This window comes from Fulmarus glacialis, unplaced genomic scaffold (assembly GCF_000690835.1).
Source record: "Fulmarus glacialis isolate BGI_N327 unplaced genomic scaffold, ASM69083v1 scaffold22998, whole genome shotgun sequence".
NCBI classification, from domain to species: domain Eukaryota; kingdom Metazoa; phylum Chordata; class Aves; order Procellariiformes; family Procellariidae; genus Fulmarus; species Fulmarus glacialis.
Genome location: NW_009227894.1, coordinates 1 through 16357, shown reverse-complemented (window position 1 = coordinate 16357; position 16357 = coordinate 1). Strand labels below are relative to the sequence as shown.

The 16357-nt window shown below is 35.5% G+C and overlaps 1 protein-coding gene across 1 annotated transcript; it reads right to left on the bottom strand.

The window, feature by feature from the left end:
- Window positions 1–1752: 1752 nt before the first annotated feature.
- Window positions 1753–13529, bottom strand: LOC104069852 (serine/threonine-protein kinase ULK4-like; the record flags this gene model as incomplete). Its single annotated transcript, XM_009583312.1, has 3 exons — window positions 1753–1938; window positions 10496–10594; window positions 13363–13529. Coding segments are annotated over 3 exons (452 nt in total), but the record flags the coding sequence as incomplete, so codon positions are not given.
- Window positions 13530–16357: the final 2828 nt, after the last annotated feature.

Below are 16357 nucleotides of genomic sequence, written 5' to 3'. Positions count from 1 at the left end.
TCAGTATGAACAGTTGATGTGGGCTGAATCCTTCTTAAATAGATATGATTATATTTCAATGTCTTTTGTGATTAAGACAATTTTGACAAGATAATAATCTCCTCTGAACAGGGCTTTTTAAGGTTTAGAGAAATAATGTAAGATTTATTAAATAATCTGTCAAATTATCTATGAACCCTGCTTTCAAAAGAAATCCTATGATCTCATTAAAATAATTACAGAAAATCTATGCCCGATATTATAAATAACAAGTATCAGTATCACTGGTATACAAAGGAGAGATCTAAAGTACAGGAACTTGCAAGATTTAAAAGGTGATAGCATAGCTTTGTTCTCTTCAGGTAATCAACAGAAGTTTCTGTGTTAAATATGCTGCATGCTAGGTCAACTTTCGAACGATAGTCTTCAAAATGGAGGGAAAGGAAACAAGTCTGTAGTTATGCTAAAATCAAATAATCTAGATATGTATATTGCAGCCTTATTTCTCTTTCCTTTCCTCACACTTTGTTGCCTCTTTTCTCTTATTGCTTTTGAGGAAAAGCAAAAACCAGTTCTACGCAGTGCAACAATTACACAGAAGGAGAAGCACAGGTACAAGAAAAAATCAACAGGAAATGTCTTTAAAAAAAATCTTTGCTAGAATTCTCTTTTCAGGAAAAGCATCAGAAAATAAAGTAGTGAAACCTGAGATGATGTTAAGAATGAGAGAAATTATTAATTTTAAATTTTAATTTTATATATTAATGCTTCTTTTAGGGAGAGATAGGACTGAGCAAAACTGGAAAGAAGGGTATAGTGTTTACTTTCCTGTTATGTAAATACAGCAGGCAGGAGAAAGAGGACAAGAACAGCTCCAAAAGCTCTACAAAAAGGGTTGCTTCCTCTTAACTCCGAAAGTAGGATGACTCCTGCTGCCATTGATTATGGCCTTACTCTAGCAGCCAGCACTGCACTTGCAAAATTCACTTGTCTTCTGCCTCTTACACTGGGGAAGTTACCCTCTTTTAATTGAAAACTCCTGCACTTGGAGAGTAAAGGGTGAAGTAATCAACCAATGCAAGGTGACAATGAAGGCAAAGCTTCTTATCAAGACACTTCAAGATAAAAAACTTACTATTATCTGAGAGAATGTTACAGATACAGAAGGTTTTCCACCTAAGCTACTTGAAAGACACAACACTGCTATCGTGCCACCATGTCAGAGCACGACAGAATTGAAACCCCTACCTGTCAATAACATCACCAAATTAAGCCCCTGCGCAATACTCAGATTGGCATTCTACATTACAACCACTCCAGCAGAAGTGGTCCCTATCGCTCAGTGAGAATGAGGAGTCAACAGTCTACGCACAAACCTATTTCAAGTACAAAAAGGCATTTTATTTACCATGAAAACAAGCACTGTGTTTCTGAATAGCTGTTTAATGCTACAAGGTTAGTTCTTTCAGAAGGCATTCAGAAAATTGTTCCAATACTTCATAAAGCTGAAGTACTAAACAAATACATAAATGAGTTATTTAAATAGCTGAATGGTTAACCAAAATAGGAGAAAACCAACAATCATTTTGTAAGAGGTTTTAAGTGTAGAAGGCTATCTTCTCCAGAGAAGTTAACTGAAATTTAGAGACGTGAAATTTTGTTTTCAAAATTCTTTTATACTCCTTTTTACTTTAAGAGGAAAAACAGCCAAAAAATTATCCAATGATAGAAAAGAAACACATGGACTTTTAAAATGTTTAGAAGCCAACTCACCAGTCTTTTTATAATTCTCAACAAAAGCTTCAATTGTCGTGTATCTTTTTTGGACTTCAGTACTTCAGCAAAGCTGTCCATGTTTTCTGGAGACATACTCTCCTGACTGTTCCCTCCATACAGCTGAACCAGCAATGATAAGCACTGTGAGGCACTCTCAAATATTTCAGTATCTTCACTGGGAAGCTAAAAAGGAACAAAAAATGAACAAACAAAAATCATATTCCAGTTTCAGAAAAATTGCATATCACTGGGGATTTGGAAGAGTATTAACATTTGCATTGTGCTAGGAAAGAATCATTTCTAGTTGACTGACTCAAAATTCCATTAAACTAAGCTTAATAAAGTGATGAAAATATAAGTAAAATATCTGTTCTTAAGCAGCAGTATAACGATGTCTCCACTATGATTCTATCAAATAGCCTATCTATAGCAACATCATAAAAGCACTGAAAATGTTGCTCCCAACTCTGTTATTTTCAGACAGTATATTTTGCTTTAAATAGAAGTAGTAATAGCAGAAAGCATCATTATAGCCATGATGTCTAATCTTCGACATAATGCACACCATAAAACTTCATTTAATTATTTCTAAATCAAGTCTATGGCTTCTGGTTGAGGTAGAGTACAGGCTATCTAGCTATTTAATGGATTTTAAGTAGTCACATTAGGAGGTACGTTTTGCAGATTTTAAATATTTTCCTGAATTCCAGCTTTTCTGCACTCCTTTGAAGAGCAGACACTGGAGCAGGCCCTAGCAATGGGATGGAAAAACTCTTTCCTGGGAAGCAAAATGATGGAAAAAATTTGGGGGATGGCTAGTAATCATCTTTAAATGAGCTTCTGGTAGTATGACACTGCTATCAAAATGATTTATATCTTTCTTGAAAGTACAATCTGGAAATAACGAGTAGAGATATTGTATTATGTTTGTATTTGGCACTGTTGGAATGACAACAGGAACACAATGCCTAGTTTTAGCGCAGACAGTTCATGAAAACTAGTTAGAAAAATCATAGATGTTTCTTGGGAACAGGCAAGAGAATGACAGATTGGAAAACATAACAGCAAAGGACTGAAGGAATTCAATGTCTATAGCTTATCAAAATGAGGATTTAAAGGGCACTTGATCACATTCTCTTGGTTACACGTGAGAAAAAGCAGCCTGAGGATAGGTTAATTCCTTTACTTGAAAAAGGATGGGTAAGAGACGATAGCTCAAAACTTTAGATAAAGCAATTCAGATTAGAAGGAAGATAATAGTTTGATTTCTTTTTCTTTCTTTCTTTAATGAGAGCAATTAACCGCTGAAACAACTTTCTTAGAACTGAAACAGATTCTCCATCACAGGCAATTTATATTTTTTTTTTTCCCCCTACAAAAATAACAAAACCCTTCACTGTAATGAGGAATTAATTTACGAAAGTCCTATGTCTTGTGTTATACAAGATCTTAGACTAAATGATTACAATAGCCTTTTCTGGCCTTACAATCTATGAACTGAACAAAATATACCATGGTGGTCTTAACCAATAAGGTACAGAAGTGTAACAACACTTCATCACTCCTACTCATTTTTTTAATTACAAAAATACTGTTTAAATACAAAGAAGCTAGATTAAAGTACAGTTAACAGACTACCCTTACTGACCATAAAAAAGAAACAATTTATATAATCTGACCAACCATTTATATAATATGCCCATAACCATTTCAATAATGATTACTTATTTAATCTGCAGTATGAACTTCCCAAGTTTTTTCATTTTAAGGAAAACCCATCAGTTACTTTAAAGCAATCTGGGAACATATTATCAGACATATGCTCCTTAAATATTCAAGAAGCAGTTCCCCAGAGATCTGTATGCAAATACAATCCTGTTTTCCATTAGCTTCATAGAGCTGGCTGTTTAAAACAGACTGAACTGAGATGTAAGCTCTGAATACATAGCCCCAAGACATATCACGGTCTATTTGACCTAATGCTATGCAAGTGACAGGGACCACTGCAGCTATTTCTTCCACAGTTTTGCTGTATGGTTTTTCTTCATTCCAGTCTAAATGCCACCTATTTGATTGTTTCCTTTCCAACATCCAGAATTCTCTAATAACATCATCAACACAAATAGCAAGGCTAAAAAGGAGGAAAAGCTACAAATAGTAACAAGCTTTATAGCTCCATTTATATCTTCAACCCTTATCAAGTAAAAAAAAATTCCACTGATATCAACTGGGGGCTTTGAGCCGACTTGTATTTTCTTCACTGAAAAAAAATGCTATTAGATAAAGGAAGGAAAAATTAAACTATTTTAACTTATCTCTCTTATCCCTTTTAAAAGCAGCACTCTAACTTACAGTTTGTTACTACATCAGTGTAGACAGGTATATCAACCACTCCCTGAAGAAAATCACAGTACAAGAACTATATTCAATTTTCAAATGTTGTTTGTGGGCTAACCAAACATAAAAAAATAAAAAAAATCAGTGAATATTTGGACAGATACATCCTTGCCCTGGTATTGCAGCGGAAGCTAGTTTCCTGCGCTCCCTAAGCACAAAATCCCATGTGTAATCAATAATCACAACAGCCATACTTGGAAATGAGACTGTTCCCAAGGTCTTTCTCTGAGATATTCACTAAATATCAGAGGAGTGGAAAGGTGTCAGTCTCTGTAGAGGACTGTCCCTACAACAACCTTGAGTGAAGAAATACGTAAAGCACCATGTCCTTTGCAGTTCTTCCTGACACGAGGAGGGTACATGACTTTCAAGGAAGCAAATGAGCAAGTCCAGCCTGTTAATGAGACTGTTCCCAAGGTCTTTCTCTGAGATATTCACTAAATATCAGAGGAGTGGAAAGGTGTCAGTCTCTGTAGAGGACTGTCCCTACAACAACCTTGAGTGAAGAAATACGTAAAGCACCATGTCCTTTGCAGTTCTTCCTGACACGAGGAGGGTACATGACTTTCAAGGAAGCAAATGAGCAAGTCCAGCCTGTTAGCGTTATTTTCAGCAGGAGTCCCCAGTTAGTGAGGCAGTGCAACATTTCGCCCTAGGTGAGAAGGAGCTGGGCTTGGGCCAATGGCATGCCCAGTCTTTTAACAGTGTTGCTGCTGTTCTTTGTCCCTCCACAAGAGAAAGGAAGACCCTGAATCTCTCCATCCAGTATGTCTCGGCATCAGATAGGCTTGCTCTTCACAGGCTATCAGCTGTCAGTGACCATCCTCCAAACCTAGCCACCAGTATCACTCCAGGGTTCACAGTACTTGCCAGCCACGACATCATCCCATTCAATCACAAATGCCCACGAAGTCCTTCATCGCCTGTTGTACTTCAGGTTCTTCTGCTCCTCTGCTTCACCAGAGTTCGCTTGAGCTTCATTGCTATCTAGAGTTTGGGGGAGCAAGTTGCTGTCAGCCTGGAAAATTGCAGGGTATAACAGTAACAGCATAGGCTTTGGATGAATAGGAAAACAAGCTGGGAATAGGAAATACCATATTTATGCTGAAGGGGATGAGAATCATTGGCCTATGGTCTAACCAATCAATAATTAAGGTGGAAGAGGAACTCTCAGCAATGTCCCTATTTAAGTATGTCTGCATCAGCATTTTTCTCTATAACTCTCACCATTTTACTGTTTCACTACTGATGAGTAGTGATTTAGATGTCAAAAGTCGTAAGTCGGTAACCTGAAATCTAACAATGGCTGCCAGTCAGTATTAGTGCTTTCATTAATGGTTATAAAGAGTAGAGGATCTGAAGAAAATTATTGGTATGAACAAAAGCAATGACTGAAAATATAATAAATATCTGTAAATACAGAAAACCAAGGAATGAAAATTCAGCGTTCAAGTAAATAGTATCTCATGTCTAATAAGAACAGCAAAGCTAGAATCGTGTTGCTAGACAATGAATATAGATAGATGGTTCATCTCTTAATCAGCTGGAACAGTGTTCTGATTATTTTTCTAATCATAACAATTCCGTTTGATATGAAAAAATAGATCAAAGGTAGATACCCCATCCCTGGAAACATTCAAGGTCAAGTTGGACAGGGCTCTGAGCAACCTGATCTAGTTGAAGATGTTCCTGTCCACGGCAGGGGGGTTGGACTAGATGACCTTTAAAAGTCCCTTCCAACCCAAACTATTCTATGATTCTATGATTTCAAGTCTTTGAAATGCATTTATAGTTTTTCATGACAGCAGCTACTTAAGCTTTTGTGCTTTCAGGGGAGGAGAAAACCCATGAAAAACTAGAGTTCTAACTCTTTAAAAAAATATCTGCCCCTTAATATTTCATAATTACATGAAAAAACTCCAGTGGCCTTTTGTTTCTTTTTGCTTCATCAGTATTAGAGGTGATTATGGATTCAGCCCTTCAGCAAGGTAAAAACATTAGTACTCCTTCTCCTCGCAGCTGTTAATATTCTAGGCTAGTGTATAGTTCGAAGAAAATCCAGCACCTTAAATTAAATTACTGAACAGCTAAAGTCACATTTTTTGCCATTCTCTAACTCAGAACTGTAGATTTATTTTTCACTTAAAAATCTTAAAATAATGCCTCATGACAAGACTTCTGTGAAATGAAGTCTATGTTACTTTTTACTTAACTTTTATGGCCATGTTATAACCTCCTGTTAACAGGCTCATAACATAAAATTCTACTTCTCTTCCTTTTTAGATGGAACCTGCTCTGTGTATTTTAAGGTTAATGTGGTGAAGAGCAGGAAGTTTCTTGTTATTACAGATCTATATTTCTGCAGTCTGTTGTCAAAAATGTCTTCATTTTGAACCAAGTTGCAGTGTGTTCATGAATTGCAAACCATTGCAAGAAACGTGTGATCATTTGAGCTGAAGTGGCAGTTTTCACACCATTGGAGTTGTTACAGCATCTAATTTTAGAGCTACAATGAAACTGTCTGGATTACCCAGAGGGGACACTATTTCAGTGCATTAATGAGGTTATACACAAAGAGAGTTTATTACAGTAAGAGATATGTTCATTAGATCAGTAATGTGATTACAGAATGCACTGTAAAGGAAGCACCATTGGGAACTATAGGGAAGATAATTTTGCAAACATTAAACAAAATGTAAAAGCAAAACATCATTATTAAATCTGCTAACTTTACTATGCTAGTCTTATTAGTAAATATGCACGGTTTTAAATTAAAAAAAAAAAATCTTATATTTTGGCTTAGGGCAAAATTGTCGTCCTCCTCCTACCTAAGGAAAAATATTTCAAAGACCAATATATTTTTAATCTAGCCTAATTGCTGCGAAACTAAATCCCCATCCTGAAATTCTGTGCTTGTGACAATATATTCTAATTTCCCCTGGTGTGTTTTTGTTTGGGGTTTTTTTTGTGGTTTTGTTTGGTTGGTTGGTTTTTGTTTTTTAGGGTAGCTCTTGTAGAAGAGAATTCTTCAAATATAATTCGCAGATAACATTTCAAATACAATAACAGCAATACATTATACAATACAGGAAATAAACGTATGTGTTTCCACTCTGACCACAGAACTGTCTGTATTCCTAAGAAATGTGAAATAAAATTCTACAGTCTACAGGGTTATCATTCTTCTGCAGACATTTTCATTATTCATTGGCAAATACCTTCACATGCTCTGAAACCAAAGTCAGGGCACCGCCTCAGAGCCAGTGCAATGTAGAGACAGAAAGGACCTAGAGGAGATCATCTCATTCATCCATGTGCACTGAGGCTTCATATTTGCCCTCTTCATGTCTGCACATGATTAACTGGTCTTTCAACAGTAATATACAGAGCACAGTAACCAACTGCAAATTTTACTAGTAATACTGTAATGAAGAAGCCTATCACCAGAAGACAAGAAAAGTTCTCTCCCAGCAGTCTGGTAGGCTGCAGAAAAGACTAGAAGATCTACATCTAGGATCTAAATCTAGGATCTACAGAGAAATGAAACTCCTTTTTATAGGTACTGGCAAGGTTTCTGAAAGTTTCTGAAAATCCACACTGAAGTGATTTAAAAAGTAAGTAAACATTCAATTTTTTTTTCAGTATAACAGTACATCAAAAAGCAGAAGGTATTTTATATCTTCTATAATTGCTGCAAGTTTCAGTATAATAATCAAATTACATCTATGTTCAAGCAGAGAAACACTGCACAAAAAAGCTAAGTGTAATTAACTTCTAAACACAAAGCTGACAAGCAGAAAACTAAATGCTCAATTTATTTTCCTCTTATTGATCAATTAAGGGCAAACTGATCACGGGATTAAATACTGAATTCTCCATACTTGCAGTGTTTTCTGCATGACAGAATTTGCAATTATTTCTTCTTTTGCGTTCTTAAAAACTCTGAAGTTTCATTTACTTGCAACCTAGGTTTCCTACACTTGCTTTGCTATGCCCTAAGTGATAGACTAAATCACAACTACAGAAGGGAAAAATTGATTCTAAGTTTTTGACATTTTCAAGTTTAACTCACATTGATTTTTGAGGGATTATTAAGAGAGATAAACATGTAGAACTTGAGGAAAATAAATAAATAGACAAGTCAATGGGGCATGGAACAATCATCTCCTTGAGGGATATATGCATAAATGAGGGAAAGCAATTATTCAAAGTGACATAAGAAACTGTAAGTATGGTAAGATAGGTAGAAATAGAGATCCAGAGAAAATAATTTTAACTCAGTATCTTAAAGCGATGGTTAGTTCAGAATTTAAGACCTCCATTATCTCCAGAAAATAAAGTTCACAAAGAACTGAATGCTCCAAAACAGTAATAAAGGGTTATATGGCCACACAGCTCAATAAATACAGAGAACTACTGTTGGCAGCTCCACAGAACCTAAGCTTAGGTAGGCCTGAGTCTTTTTGTGGGGTAGGGAAGTATACATCTTGAGAAACCCACTAGATTACACAAAGAATCTAGTCCTATTTAAAGAGATTAGAACATAAAATATTTTAAACGAGTGGATCCTAAATGTTAAAATTATTATTCCGTTGTTGAAACTCTTTCAACCTTAACAGGAAATGTTTAATACAGCATTGGGTAAAGGATATAAAATTTAACAAACCTAGCCGAAATAACTTTAATATGTCCAATCAAGCACATGCATGTAAAGAACAACACACACACATTACAAGAGAAAATCCCTCACTTTTACAAAATCTTTAACAAAATTCAAAACAGAAAACAAACAAAAAAACAAAGCAGCACCAATGGTCTTTACTCTTTACCTGTTTGTTAAAACCAGCAGATTTTAAATAAGCACTTTGAACACACCAGAATCTGTAGAAATACAGAACAAAGCAAAACCTAGTGGTAATTTTCAGCCGTGCTTTTGAAATACAAGGGCAAGTCAGAATCTAATCAGTACATGCTAACTATACAATTATCCTATCCTTTAATTAAAAACTTATAAAAGACTTCCAGGTGGTATATGCTGAGTATAGCTTGGCCTCTAATTTTCTGTTCTTTAGAGAGTTAATGGAATTTAAATTTATGATTAGTTTCACTTTAAAGGAACATTTGCATCTCTTCATGTCTTACTATTTATCATATATAGTGATTTAAAAAAATTAATAGAAAATAAATTAAAAGAATTGATAAAGATGAAATAGTATATAGTTGAAATTCAGTCACTTTGTTTTAGGTCATTCACTGAACATTTCCAAAAAGCCTTTGTCAATAGCTGGTTAAAATAAATCCATCAAAAGAGGACTTAGCAACAAGCGTAAAGCCAAAAATTAATAAAAAAGGAATCACACTCTTCCCCAAAATAGAAGATGACAGACAGCGCTAAAGATAGTAAAAGAGTGACAGGTATTCATATCATAATACATCTGAAAACCTATATTTAAATAAAAAATAAAAATTAAAAAAAAAAAAATTGAGGTTGGAGGAGAACTGAATCTGAAATGCCTCTAAGTGAAATAACCTGGAAAGGACAGTGTGATATGCCACCGGGAAATTCTCACATACCATTTTAATGGCTTTATGTTAAATAAAAGGCTGAGGCAGCCTCTAAAAACCCTGTCCGCCTCAAGAAGCATTCCTCTACTACAAGCTATTACACACAGAGCCAAGACAAATCTCTGGCACAGTATGATGGAGGTTGAGCTGATGGGATGCGTCAGGGCCACAATATAGCGCTCCTTGAAGATTTCAATGCAGCATTGTGACATCTAGTAAACCCTGGAAAAGACTGACTTTAAACAGGCAGACTTCAAAGATGTTTACAGATCACCAGGGACCAATTCCCACTCGTAAATTCCTCAGCATCATGTTAAAATAAAACTAAACCCTTCAGAAAAACTCAGAAGGCTCAAAACTGGGAAAATAATATTAAAAGTCATCACTTGCTGCAAACTAATTTTAAATTTACTGACTTTTCTAATGGTAGCAGTACTTGTTGTTTCAAATTTTGAATACCCATCCTTTCCCTATGCAATGATCATTAGTCCATTATAAAGGGTTAAAATTTGGCTATACATATGTATCCCCACTGAGAATCTGCAGCCTGTCCCTTGTCCCACTTCTATGCTTGGGACAGACTTACTCCAATGTCACTTGTAACCTGCAAGTCACTATGACCTATAATTTCTTAAAAATTGTTAGTCCTTCCTTCATACTAGGTGGGAGCTTATAAAGAATGAAAAACTAGCAAACAGCATTCTAAGATGTTGAATTCAGTTGAATAATTCCAATTTCAGTAACATTCCAAAAGGCTTACAAACAAGCAAATTCTCACCAGTTGAATAAGCAGGCTAATTAGGTCCGACAGGGGTTTATTGATAAGCAGAAGGTCTTCAGCAGCCTGCGTGTCCCCTCCTGTGCCAGATTTCTGTGCCTTAATAGGATGAGAAAAAGTAAAAAGCAGCCTTGGTGACTGTTCTGTTATGAGAAACAAATTAGGTCCATTAGGTGGTCGAAGTTTTAACGGAAGTTTGAAGGAGACTTGTACACTCTTTTCTAGTTAAGTATTCCTGGGCTCCCAATGAGCAGTTATGCTCCCTGTGTCTGTAACAATAAGCACAAAGCAAAAGGGACTCATGCTGTCATGCCCATTCTGCACAGGCCGAATATACTGACCTACATGACATTTCTTCAGCAAAATGCTATAAATTGTACATGCAAAAGATATCTCTAAAGCCATATATGTTTTATGTATTTGTATTCTCTTTCAACATGACATACCTATTTTAACATTGAAGTTCAATTATTTTTTTTTTCCTTTATCAGGAACAATTTTAAGTGCAACTCAAAACAAGAAAATCAGGGTAACTGAAAAGTTAGAATTCTCAGCAATAATGTCCAATTTTGCCCTTCTGACTCACTTTGTATCCTGAAATATTCATAATACATTATAATAATTTATTTTTTAAATAGGAATAAGAAAATCCTTAAGTGATATCATCTGTTACTACTTGTAATTCTGACCATTGTCATCCCCCCTCATCAAAACACACTGCCATCCTAGGCAGTGCTATTTATGACCCATCCCTGCTCCAGGACACCAGAAAGGTCTGCTTGCAAGATTTTTCATTTAACTTCATTATCTTGCAGCAGCTTTGGACCATGACCCTATACAGTCTAGCTGCTAGAGGAAAATGTAAATATTTTGTCTAAAGAACACATTTAAAAATCATTTTGTATTGTGTTTCATTTAAAGCCCAATCCTAAAATCATCATCCAAGTGTACTACTTGTGGATTTTCGTTTGGTTAAGTGAACACAGGAGCAAGTCCCCTGAGACAAGAGACACTACTGCTGAAGCTCCGCTGTTGATATTGATGCGTTGAATGGGTAATGCCTTTCTTCTGGAAATAATTTTGAAATAAAATAGAGCGGTTTCTTCAGGTGATAAGACACATTGGTACGTCCCTCACTGAGACTCACCACAATGACCTGGAATGCTGAAGTCCAAGAAGAGCAAAAAGACGTAGTGCAGAGAAGACAGAAAAATGGAGTGTTTATATTAATCAAGAAAGGGAAGTAAGCCACCTTCACTTCAGCAAAATTTACAACAGCTTTTTCTGGTTAGTGTTTGGATGAGAAGACAGACATTCTCCATCAGGGATGTTTGACTACTTTCTTTAACTTTTATATATTTAGTGTCTTTGGAAAGAGAATGAACAATATCACTAAAGGAATTATACTTTCTATATATATATATAAAGGATATACTACACCACGCTTAAACCTACATTAAGTCACTAAATAGAGTCCACTTCTCAAATCGAGATTGCAAATTACTTTCAGCTACTGTGGATCACCTGTGGAACACAATATGATGAAACTGCTCCAAAACAGATATGCAAATTAATCTGAACTTTTGTACTATTTCCTTTAAAACACAAGTACTTGGACCACAGAGAGCAAACTCTTGAATGAAGCTGGATACAGTTATCAGCACCATTCAGCATAAAGTACTGAAATGCAAAGGAAAAGTGGTGTCATGTTTTGCCTATGCAACTGGATAAAGTAACCACTTTAAATATAAAAAGCTTAAATAAAAAGGATTCAAGTTGAGGTAGTACCATCTATAAAAGTCAGCTTAAGCCTCAAAAATGGATAATATGAGAAAATTTGATTCTCTATTTCAAGTTCTGCTTTAGAAGGTACCTTATTCAGAAGATCCCTATAAAAACAGTCCAAGAATATTTGTTATCACTACAGTGATGCATTTAGTGCCACACGAATAGTGGAATGTTACGTACATGCATGGTAAATAGCAGGCACCAACTAATGGCCATCATTCAATAGGGCATGTGTACTGAGGCAGCTGTAGAACCCACAGGGGCCCTGTGAACGGTTATTGTCAAGACAAGTATGCCAAGGCAAGTAACACCACCGAGGCTTTCAAAGATAATCCCAAGAACATCAAAACCCTAACACGAAGAGTAAGTGTTGTTGTTTGCAGCCTAAATACAGAAGTTACTTCCAGTTGATTAACTTAGAAATTTGGCAGGTTTAAAAACAAAGCAAATATTGCTAGCTTAATGTCATGTCTAAAAAAAGATGAATACTTTTTCTTGTTTTGTTTTTAAGAGTGTTACGTGCAGTTTCTTTGCATAGTATCTTTTTGTGCTCCATTTTTAAGGAGGAGGAATTCTTCACTGGAGGAGGAAGTTCTACCAATGCCATGATTTGCAGTTGTTCAAACAGAAACTTGGAAGACAAACTGATCAGTGTAAGAGAAGAAACACTTTTGTCAGCACACATTCAAAGGTTACATATGCTTTTCAAGCACAGTGATCACGTGTGATTTATAATAAAAAAGATACCATGTTTTACAGAGTAATCGTTTTCTTTTAAAACGAATGGAAGGAAAATGCTTTGAATTACCATTGAGCAAATATTGAATTAAGCTATTTATGGAGTACAGAAACAAGAGAGTCAGCTAGGATCTGTGTTTCCAGCATATAGTGAGGCAAGTATGGATAGTCTAGCCAAGTAAGTACGTGAAACAGTGATATGCAATTGAAAATACAGGCTCTTTCCACCGAACTAAAAATTCAATAAAATCAGAATAGTGGGAATTTCATTATTAAGATAACAGGAGGTTATCTAAAAAATTGTTTAAGGTGGTGATAACCCCAGAAAATAAATTCCATACCTGTAAAGTCTGGCGCACAATGTTTGCTGTATACATCAGCATGCAGTGCAAAATGTCAAGCAAGGACAGAAGCACTGCACTTGCTGTCTTGGTGCTGCTTTTATCATCCGCCTCCAAGTACAGAGCCACAGTTTCTATTAGGAGATTACAGATGTGATGAGCCAGTCCTACAAAGAAAGTGAGACAAAAAAAAGAAATAGACTATCAGGAAAAGAACAACGTGGAAGTTAGCCCAGTTAAAAAAAATAGATTAGCATAAAAACAAATTTCACATACATTATGAATATTTTTTTTAATTTCCTCTTTTTCTCCATTATTATAATTACCTCCTCTTCTGTTTGGAGCAGCTCATAAAGACAGCTAAACCAATACAATCAAATTTGTTAACTGCATGGAAAATTATGTAACATTCATTAAATAAAGACATACTTTGAATCCCAAACTTTTCTGTAGCATGTTGGTACACAAGCCTCCTTCACAACGCTCCCGGTCACAAGAATTAAGCAATTTCTTTAGGCTGTTACAAAATGACACATCAAGGTCAGAGCCTAAAGTTTTCTTTCTTAACTGGTCTGCCAATTACAACTTTCCCCTTATGCTTTAATTGTAGGACTGAACAGTGTTATGCTTAACATAAAATATATTCAGAAGAGCATTATAAATGAAATACTGAATACTATACCATAATGCTATTAAGATTTGTTTGACTGGTGGTAGTAAAAAGTTTCCTGAAAATGCCTTCTTGTCTTGAAGCTTTTTTCCCAGCTTCTTTGGAATTTAATAACATCAGCTCCTGTAGCTTGCTTAACCCACAAATCAATTCACACATCAGAAAAAATATAATCCATTTCAAGGCAACACCAATTCAATTCAGAATCTTTCTTACTTTCAAATACAAAGTGACCGAGTTCATTATATTTGATCTTAATCTTTTTCTTTCAGAATTTCATAAGGAATGAAAGATACTTTGTTCCTCACCAAGAACATAATTATGTTTGTAAACTATCTTCTTTTAAACTAGCAATTTGTCATACTGTGACTGGGGTGTACATATGTAGTACATTGTAGTGTATTAGTATATTAGCTTCTAGTCCCCATGACTGTCAAAAATGACTGAAGTATTTCACTGATTTTACTGAAGTAAAAAGACTCCTTTTTATAAGTTCTCCTTTAAAAAGTAATTGTATATATTTTTACAAACATCAGTACAAGATTAAAGTGAGACATTGTAGAATACAATATGTAATTACACCATTCAGCTTTTGAGAGTAGTCAAATCTGTGGGGTGTTGAACTATTTTTGCTTTGAAAGTTGCCCCATCAATTAACTAAACTTCCATGAAATCCTTTCCTCCCCTATTCATCATCCTTAATACTTTCCTCAGGAAATTAGATACAAAAACATTCATTTAGAATAGTTACGGGTCATGATTATTAAGACTTGCACTCTTCTTACATCTCACATCTTTTTGTGTTTGCTATGATTACTAGCGTTATTCTTCCACAACAGTTTGATTGATGGACTACAGCTCAGGCCAAGCTTTGAATTTCCTGGGTTTTTGTCTGCATAAACAAAACTCTCAAAATTATATCAGTCTAATCTAGCACATTTAATTTCCTCCTCCTTTTTTAAAGTACAGCTTCTGCTACAGTTCTGAACATTTCATACAAAAATGAGATAGCATGCAGAGACATATTGAAGTGATGTCACCAATACCCACCAAGAAGAAAAAAACCAGACATAATTGTATGTCTACCCAATACAAAACTTGTGGTTATTCTATGCCTTTTTTCAACAGGCTAAATTAGAATAAACCTAAGAAAACAGTCCAGTAAGAGTTGGTCCCTATCAAAGCGAGGTCTGCAAAATTGCCTGCAGGGATATGTCCAAGAACACTCTGTTTTTCCCTGTATATGACCACAAAACCCACAGCCACATCAAAATGAATGAGTCACCCCTATTATTTCTAGATGGCTTACATATAACCCTTAAGACAGTGACTTGGAGATTAATGCTGAGAAGCCCACTTTCAAATGAAGGCATTGTATGGGTCATCATCAAGATTTTTTAGGCAGTAGTCCTCTCTGCATTTATAGCACTAAGTAGGGTATGACTAGTAGTGAACAAAACAACAGGATCCACAACTCTGATCTGCAATTCTTTCCCTTTCAACTTTGAAGATAACAACTTTTTTGTTCCCTTGACTGTACCAGCCTGAATCTCCCAACTGCCCCACTGCTGCTGTTCGGTGAATGGGGAGGTGAACTGAACGCTCAACCTTCTCCCTGCCCATCGAGACATGAATAATATAATCACCTAGATTTTATTCTCTTGAAGTATTTACATGCTAAGGGTATGAGCATTAGCAACCCTGCCTCCAAACACCTGAAATACACCAGAATATTCACATTTACTTAGTTAACGAAAACATCAGAATTAGTGGATTTTATACAGGTAGATACATGCTCACACAGAGTTATATGTACAAACATATGCATGTTAAATTTGGAAATTTGGGGGAAAAAAAACCCTTTTCCTGGACTTAAAATACCTTTGGAAAATTTAACACATCAAAACTGTATTATAAAGACATCTAAAATAAAACACTGGTGCAAAATGTTCCCTAACACACTGCATGATTCATACAGAAACCTGATAAACACTTGGTTCCACAGATAAAAAAATTAAAACAGACTGACCTCTTGCCAAGTAAATAAAGTTCCAGACATGCTCTTTAAAATACTTCATTATGTCACAACAAAATGAAAATTGGAGGCCACAATTGTAGACATGTAAATATACTCCTTGCTTACACCACAAAATACACATTCTTTGCCATCAGAAGAGAAAGTTGGGAAGCTGGTATAATTTACAGTGACCATGACAAAATTCAACAGAAATTTAACGGCCTTGGCCATTGGCACTGTAACCAATTTACTCAAAAGTTAGCTATAAAGTTCAAGGCTGATATAGAATAGAATCATAGAATCATAGA